The 8,834-nt window shown below is 38.8% G+C and overlaps 1 protein-coding gene across 1 annotated transcript; it reads right to left on the bottom strand.

The window, feature by feature from the left end:
* Positions 1 to 784: 784 nt before the first annotated feature.
* On the bottom strand, positions 785 to 7,562 carry LOC130549912 (uncharacterized). The gene is made up of 4 exons (XM_057327253.1): positions 7,052 to 7,562; positions 6,885 to 6,956; positions 6,710 to 6,766; positions 785 to 2,433 (listed from the first exon to the last, which is right to left on the bottom strand). Exons 1-4 carry the CDS (start codon positions 7,173 to 7,175, stop codon positions 2,045 to 2,047), a joined length of 642 nt encoding a protein of 213 aa, XP_057183236.1. The 5' UTR covers positions 7,176 to 7,562; the 3' UTR covers positions 785 to 2,044.
* Positions 7,563 to 8,834: the final 1,272 nt, after the last annotated feature.

Genomic DNA, 8,834 nt, shown 5'->3' with positions numbered 1-8,834 from the left:
CAGTTACTTTTTTCACAAAAAGCGATGCTGACTGGATATTTATTTTATAATTTATAGCTCGTTCCTCATCAGACAAAACTCGTACAATGTCTCTTATATGTTATTATCCCCCATTTTCTGTAAAATAGTCTTTATTTTATATATGCACAATTTAGAATCTTTTAGACTGTAAATCGTATTATATTGTATTGTCATTGTGTTGAATGTCTGTACTAGAAGCTTCCAACACCAAAGAAAATTCCTTGTGTGTGCAAGCACACTTGGCAATAAAGCTCTTCTGATTCTGATTCTGATTATATTATTGATTAACAAACATAACAAATAGAACAAATGTCTTTTGATGCCTTTTTATTAACGCACACACACACACGCACGCACGCACGCACGCACGCACGCACGCACGCACGCACACACACACACACACACACACACAATGTTTAGCGATGCAAAAGACTCCAGAAACTCTGTCCACCCTAGAGGTCTGTTTTCATCTTTGACATTGTATGGGGCTGTTACATTTTTAACTAAATCCAACATATGCGATCCTGGGATGGTCCTGCCTTTATACACAAACTCCCCAAAATCAGTCCATGATGCGATATCTTTAGCATTAGTCATTTTATCTAAAATATATCGAGTGTTTTTCAAACTCTGCTGTGGCACATACTTTATCACATCTTTTACTACATTATCACCTGCAATGTTTTCGTCATCCGGTACATAAGTAGGTGTGTCTTTATCAGACATAGGCATGCTTAGGGTTAACATATTTGTCTCCCGATCAGTCTGATTAGCTAGTGTTAAATATCTCTGTAAAATATTTGTGTACCGTTTAGCTTTTTCATGAGAGGCCATATCCGATCTGTGCAGGATGTCCCTTATAGCTGTATCCAACTCATTCTCCACAGACTGCTGTATAGACTCACGTGGGATGCCTGATTTTAGTTTATCGAGCTGATGCTGTGGAACTAAGAACATTTTCTCTGCATATTCCATTTTTTTCTTTTATCTAGATGTGACCAAGCTGGAAATAAACAGTATTGCTATGCTTAAGAGAGGGAGCAGGAAACCACCCTGCTGGTTTATTAACCGTCTCTTTCTTTTAATACCAATCTTCTTGTTCGACACAAATTTAAGCGCCGTTTTCCGACGTTTTAGTTTCTGGTATTGCTGCGATGTGAGTGGTATGTTACCATGAAGCACATTAAGCGCGAGCTCACACAGTGTTACAATGAGTTCGTCGGTGGTAGATTGTAAAATAATCCGTCTCTGAATGGGGGTGGCTTTTAAAAGCAGTTTTAATACAGGGAGGTTTCTATAAAGTTTACCAGACATTTTTCACCCCCGTGATAAATCTCAGTGCCTTCTTTTCTGTAGATACACTACTGGATATGGCGAGAGTAGGTCTGTTCTGAGACGATAGTGTTCGGGTGTTTTTGCTTTATAATCAATCATGAGGTAACCATAAGGTTTACTGGTTGCATCCTGATAAGACTCCATAAAAAACTTTGCATGTCCTGGATACATCTGCCTGGCTAACACCATTACCTGGGTGGCATCTCTGGGGTTTTTAAACAACACCAAATAGTTTGTGTTAAAACTGATGGTCCTGCTGGATTTACCCTGACAAAATAAATTCTGTACAATGTAAATAGCACTAAGATTTCTGTGGTGTACATACTGTGTAAACACTTTCTCCACTTCATTGTTACCGCTGGCTTCTTTCATTAAATCATCAATTATAAGCAGATTCATTTTATTGACAGGAAACAAATTATCATCATTCAGTGTCTGGGGTATACCTTCAACAAAATTAATTTTATACATTTTCAACAAATCATCATACAAGGGTTGCCAACAATCATAAATATATACAATATTTTCAACATTTTTAGAAATCAATTTTACAGCATTTTGCAACAACATTTTTACAAAAAATGATTTCCCAGAGTTTGAAGGTCCGCTTATCACACATGAAAACGGGTGTTGTAACCGGAAATCAAACGCATCAGTGTCTAGCACGCCTCTATACCCATAAACGTTGTCAGTATCCATATGGCAATGTAGTGTAATCATCAAGCAGAACTCTTTTATTGTAATTCACACGAAAACATTTGTCTACTGATTTGTTGTGTAGCGTAAACCTCTTTTTATCCCTCACAATACCGTCCATACGGGCCAGTATGTGACGACTAGTCCCATCCCCCCCGACATAATGGTTGACAAGACCAATCAGAGTGTCCAGTCTGATAGCCTCGGAGTTTACAGCATTAAGTGTTATACCTTTGGCTTTCATACAAATTTTGTTCGTATTTGTACGGTATCCATATGTCTTTGGCCCCCCTGATGCATACTCGCTTATGAAAGACCCCAGCCCAACTTCGTCAGTGAGATTACCCAGGTATGGACCCAATGGCGGTTCCCAGTCACCATCTTTGGATATGAAAATGACACTGTCGGTATCACCGTACAACAGCCTATCCCCCAACTTGTCCATTAGATCATACAGTTCTAAACGAGCATGCGCTGTTGTAAATGCACCTAAAAATATGTTTATATCCCAGGTCTGACCCCCTTTACCATCAGCATAACACCATTGTATTATAGCCACGGTATCTGATACAAATGAGAAATGTTTGATGTCATAACCATTGCCGAAAATATGCTGGGCAAACTGTTCGGGATCTGAAAGCAGTTCTGTGGTGGGTAGGTTTTCCCTCATTGAAAACCTCCCCCACAAACTGTTAAGCAAAAGCTTGTTAATCGAACGACGGGCCGGATTGTAACTTATCTTATCAGGATTCAGTTTAATCCCTTCTTTTTCAAAATAGTCTGAGACATATGCTTGTTTGTCAGCATCTGTCACCACATGTTCTGGATAACCGCTGGCTTCTTGTTTGTATTGTAAAAAAGTTTTGACATATTCACAAAACAAGGTTCCTGAACGCTGGGGGAAATGCCACACCTCAGATATACAAATCACAAAATAACCCTTCTCTACAGCTTTTAACAATTCAATACTGACCCAAGTGCCTGTGATGGCTCTTTCATCATCAGTGTGTCTGCAGGTTGTTGTCTGATTTTGTTGTTCGGTACATGTGCGGCAGAGTGAAAATAGTAATTTACCGCCGAATCTCATTGGGAGCACAAGATATAGGAGTTTACGTGGTGGTAAAACAGTGCATTTCACAAGTCCATAATAATTTTCTAGAGGTTCAAAATCCTTGAAAATGATTTGAGGATGCCCTACGGGGTAATCCTTTCTGGCTTGGCAGAATGGATACAGACTTGTGAAATCGACATATCTTATTTTCTCACCATCTGCGGCCTTATGGTACAATTTGTATGCATTAGTTCGGCCACCAAATAACGCGTCGCGAGGTCTCAATCTCACAGGATGTTTATATGTGGTCATAAAAGCAATTATGTCAGGGTCAGATTGTTTGAGCGCCTGCCATTCACATTCCCACATCACCTCTACCTTTAGACCATATGCCTGTTTCAACACTGCAATTTTGTCATCCACCTGTCTTCGTAGCACACCGTAGGGTAGTTTTGATAGCGGGTTCACATGGTCGGACCTAAAACAAGCCATGCAGCCGTGGTGGAAGCACCCAAAAAACTCAAAGGCGGTCTTTACAAGCGTAGTCTCAAAATACCCATCAACAAAATATTTACCAAATGATACCTCACCATAGTTTAAAGCATGTCGAATGTCCACACCTTGTGATTTTTTAACATATTCAAGCCATTCGATGGAGACATCGGAGTAGGCTTTGTTTTGCATGGTGTATGCATTGTTGTGGGTCAGAGCTAGGGTGTCTTTTGGCAGGTAGTGTGTTTTATACACAGCCATACAGCATGATGCTAAAGTGGTGCATGTAAACGGATCGAGACCTGTACACTGTATGAATTCATCACGGTATTTCATACAAGCCTCCCTCAGCAACACGACATCATTCCGGCCATACATGGCTAGCTCTCTTTAAAAATCAAGCACCTTGTCCGTGACGGTGCTGTACCACTCATTGAACTGCCCTCTGTCTTTATCAGACATAGTCTCGTACCCATAAAAATGTTTATCCGGATATGGACCTATATACCCCTCGTTTTCTAGTCTGTTGAAATGATGTGGGAAGTAACCTTTGTCCTCACAGGACAGGTTTAACACCGACGCTGTCTTGGCCAAACGCATGGGAATGAACGAGTAGCTGTCAATAAAACGCTGTTTAAATCCGTTGTCTGTTGACATCCCTGCATTGTGATATTAAGTGTGAGCCCTACTTTTGTGAAATGTTCCAATAGTATGAAGTTGTCAAAACCAGAGATATTATGGGCTATCCAAGTGTAGTTTTTATAACGGGGTTGTCTGAAATGTCTGAGTCGTTCAACACAATCCGTACCCTCCGCTGTGAATTCCTCACCAGAAAATGTAATTGCGCACACAAAATTTGGCACATGCTTCCCATCTTGGTAACGCGTTTCAAAATCATAAAATATGTATTTCACACCAGGGGCCACAATGGTTATCGGTTGTATGAAACACTGATGTGCGCCATCAGCAATCAAAACCTCGCCACAATGAACACAACAAGATGCAGTGCATTTGTGTGGTTTAGGGTCTGTGCCGCGAATGTGATAACGTCTATTGCATTTTGGACAATATTTGGTCACAGCACATTGTGAAAACTGCTGACCTAGTGGCGGTTTCTTATGCATATCATAACAATACTTGGATCTGCAGTACCGAAGACAATCATTACATTGTCTTTTTTTTCACAGCATGTCTGAAACATTCAGGACAATTACAGATGTCACTCACATATTTGCAACTATGGTCTCTACGGGACGTGTAGCCCCTGTAACAAAAATCACAAATGTACGGTGTACCTATGAACGCTTTCAAATTCTTAATCATAAAATAATGACCATCATGCAGGTACAAAAACACTGTTCTGAAATGTGGAGCATCTTTTGTGTTGTACTTTTCCAACATACCAGTGTCTGACCTGTGGAAGACTACTATTTTAATGTATGACAACCTTTCAAACTTTGCTATGTCATTAAAGCCAATCATATCCTGATCTGTGTACCCGGCAGACTTCTGCAACGCTGATGCTAATGGTATTAACTCTGTGTGGGGTGTTTGGGGGTTCAGAAAATGAGCTATGCAAATAGCAAAACACAGATTGTTTGAAATATTAACAGGGCAGAAAAGATATCTCTACGGGAAGTGTAGCCCCTGTAACAAAAATCACAAATGTACGGTGTACCTATGAACGCTTTCAAATTCTTAATCATAAAATAATGACCATCATGCAGGTACAAAAACACGGTTCTGGAATGTGGAGCATATTTTGTGTTGTACTTTTCCAACATACCAGTGTCTGACCTGTGGAAGACTACTATTTTAATGTATGACAACCTTTCAAACTTTGCTATGTCATTAAAGCCAATCATATCCTGATCTGTGTACCCAGCAGACTTCTGCAGCGCTGATGCTAATGGTATTAACTCTGTGTGGGGTGTTTGGGGGTTCAGAAAATGAGCTATGCAAATAGCAAAACACAGATTGTTTGAAATATTAACAGGGCAGAAAAGATTCATCCTATTTCTCGCAATCACCTCGTTATGAGCTGTGTCGCGGAGTTTTCTATATGAACCCCCTTGTCTACACATCGCTATAGTTACTTTTAATTCCAAACTATCATCAACACACACGTTGGAGTTACTCTGCATTATCTTTTCGATTTGATCTTCAAGAACATCCACACTATAGTTATTGCTAGGTGACAAAATTGTATTAACATCTGATGTCAGACTAGACCCCCGCAATGTGATGTTAATTAACCCGCCATCACCAGCCAACTGTCTGGAAAATGATACTATTTCAGACAACGCATCATGTAAAAATACAACATAGTCTGCCATATCTGTAGTTGTTATCGATCGTAGATTTAAAACCCTATGTATCTCCAAGCTGTTAAACTTACATCTAGGGATCACTGTGTACCCGCCTACGACACCCCCATCTCTCACTAAGCGTTGCGTTTCGCTAGGACTAAGACATACTGATGAATCATTCATCTGTCTTGACTGAACACCTAAATCACCCATTACATCCATTTCAGTATCATCATCATTAGCTCTTAAGCATGCAGGTGGTACTGTTGTATTATCTGTCTGGTCATCTAAACCATAACCAACCTGGTGCTGGTTTAAACCATTGTCTTCTAACTCCAAAGAGGGTTCTGGCTGCACTTCCGACATTGAACGAACTGTACTTATTAAAGCTATAAGGGACTCGCGTGTTGATGTTGGCCTATGCAAACCCCTAACGGCGTAAATTAAACCCTGTAATGTGTCTGAAACATTTTGTGGGGGGCGTAAAACACCATCAGTGTGATATCTACATCTTCTTGCTGCAGAATCACTCTCAGAACTATCTGACCCCCGACATCGTTTTGGGGCCATATTAATAATATTTGTTTAAAATAAAACAACAAAAGCAATCAGGATATGCGGTAACTAATAGAAACACTTTTTTTAATTAAAATAAAAAATAACAAAAAACAATACAACCATATGCTATGTGCTATCTAATAGAAAACACTTTTTAAAATAAAAATAAAATGCCAACCTCCAAATAAAACAAAAGCGACGTATATCAATAAACAGCAAATCGCTATAAATAAATGTATTTACTCACCAGATCTTCGTCTGGCCATGTTGATAATTTCCATAAACAAAACAACACTAAAAAACACTAAAAAAAAAACGTATAACATTTATTACTCGATTTTGAATAAGTACCACACACACACACACACACACACACACACACACACACACACACACACACACACACACACATGCCTACGTACCTACGGTTCTTCTTCCACTAACTCCACAGCCTGTGGTTTGAGGGTTTGGGTTGTTAAATCGCTGTATCGATCCTGTTGATAAAATTAAAAAATGTGTAATCAGTGTATCATTTTTTAATAGGACTATAGCATATATAAATATATATAACATAAGTAGATACACATACCGTCTGATTGGTTTAGGTCACCAATTTCTTCTACAAGCCAAGAATATCTGGGGTCGTTCAAAGCACCTGTATCGTTACACAACATGTTTAAACAACGCACCGCTACCATGATAATCTTACACATACTGTTTTTTGTTTTGTGTTTGTTTTAAAGAGAAATCGAAAATCACTTACAGTTAAGATAGCTTGCCATTTTAGAAATAGTTTTTTTTTCAAACACTCAAGAGGTGAATGCTGTTCTTCCGCAAAGCAGTCCGTTCGTCTTGACCAGAGGTTTTCGTAGCGACTGATACAACCGATTCAAACTTATAAAGACACCTTTGGGTCTGTTGTAAAAAGGAGGCGTTCTCATTAACATATTCAAAAACATCCTGCCACCGTTGTGACGCCTGCATTATCATATTGCTGTTACACATCATCGTAGAACCCCCAGACATCCTCTTAGATAGAAGACAATTAGCCATATGGGACATCAAGGAACTACTTGCTTTTAATCAAATACAAATGACTGTCGTTTCAGGAATAAGTTCTCAACAGTTGGTTGTCAGACACATCGGCATCTCCCTATACATNGGTGGTGAACAGTTGTTAATCCTAAACAAAGCTTCGCTGTCTTGAACCGAGCTGGTAGCACTCAAATTTCACGCTATGGACATAAAACAAATCGTACCCGATTAACATGTCAGACGCTGTCACCTACAGGTCGACACCTACAAAACAAGTTGTAATACACCCGGTTACAATCCTCCTCTTTCAAACAAATTTACGAGCCTTGGTGCGGACACCTCTCACTGGAATGTTATAGACTGGGTGAAAACTCTGAAAAACAAGGTAATCTGCATGGCCTCTCTGCCTTTCCTCTCTCATATATTGAATACATTGTATAATTACTTCTTTACTTATTTAATAGATGCTTTATTTATTTATTTAATCACATGATTATTCATTTAAACCTGTTTGTTTATTCAAACAGTGTTTGTGTAGTTGTTGTCTTATTCATTATTATTTTTAAACGCTGTTTAAATAACCAATGGATTGCGTATTAATAATGATCTCATCATCTCCTTTAAATTACATATTTTCATTCATGCTAAAGATATGTAGCAATACATCCTAAAACATGCCCTAAAACATACCCCGGAAAAATGGGACGTGAGGGCACGGTCAAAAGTTCAACGCGACGTGGGCGTACCACACTAAGGGGCGGATACGGTCAAAGGTCAAAGCAAGTGGGCGGTCCCTCGCAACGTGGGTGGTCCGGAAGTAATTCACCCCTCCCCCCTCTTTAAAGGTCAATGACCCCATCAATCATACCTGTCAATCATTTTGACACTATGACCCCCATATATACTACTTATACCCCTCTTGTTATTATAGTTATTGTTGTCATTTTTGTTTGTTTGTGTTTTTTTTCTTTCCCTCTAATATGTGAATGTATTGTTTATAAAAATGTATAATGGACATGTTAATATTTAATAAAAATTAATCCGGTCCCCTTTAGGACCCTGATTGGTAGTTACTTTAAATGCCTGATCAAAAAATGTTGTATGACGATATCTTGTTATTTGAATGATCCGAAGCTACGTTAGCTTGTTCCAGAGCTAGCTAAACCTCTGTACATATACTAAAAGCTTGTAAAAAATAGTTTTTAGTAAAATAATACTTAAGCATTTTATCGAAGCTAGAAGACACGGCAGTGTTTGTGCTTTAAAAAAACACTTTTGACATTTTTATTGTTGTAATAGCAATAATAGTATATTATTATTTTAATATAAAATTAATA

The sequence above is a fragment of the Triplophysa rosa genome, unplaced genomic scaffold, assembly GCF_024868665.1.
Source record: "Triplophysa rosa unplaced genomic scaffold, Trosa_1v2 scaffold194_ERROPOS282323, whole genome shotgun sequence".
NCBI lineage: Eukaryota > Metazoa > Chordata > Actinopteri > Cypriniformes > Nemacheilidae > Triplophysa > Triplophysa rosa.
The sequence above is the reverse complement of the archived record's forward strand: the minus strand, read 5'-3'. Positions and strand labels throughout refer to the sequence as shown.

Coding starts and splice junctions, on each gene's coding strand:
- LOC130549912 (XM_057327253.1), bottom strand. CDS start 7,175: ATGTGTAAGATTATCATGGTAGCGGTGCGTTGTTTAAACATGTTGTGT. Junction 6,957..7,051: donor TGACCTAAACCAATCAGACG/GTATGTGTATCT, acceptor TTTTATCAACAG/GATCGATACAGCGATTTAAC. Junction 6,767..6,884: donor TAGTGGAAGAAGAACCGTAG/GTACGTAGGCAT, acceptor TTTTTTTTTTAG/TGTTTTTTAGTGTTGTTTTG.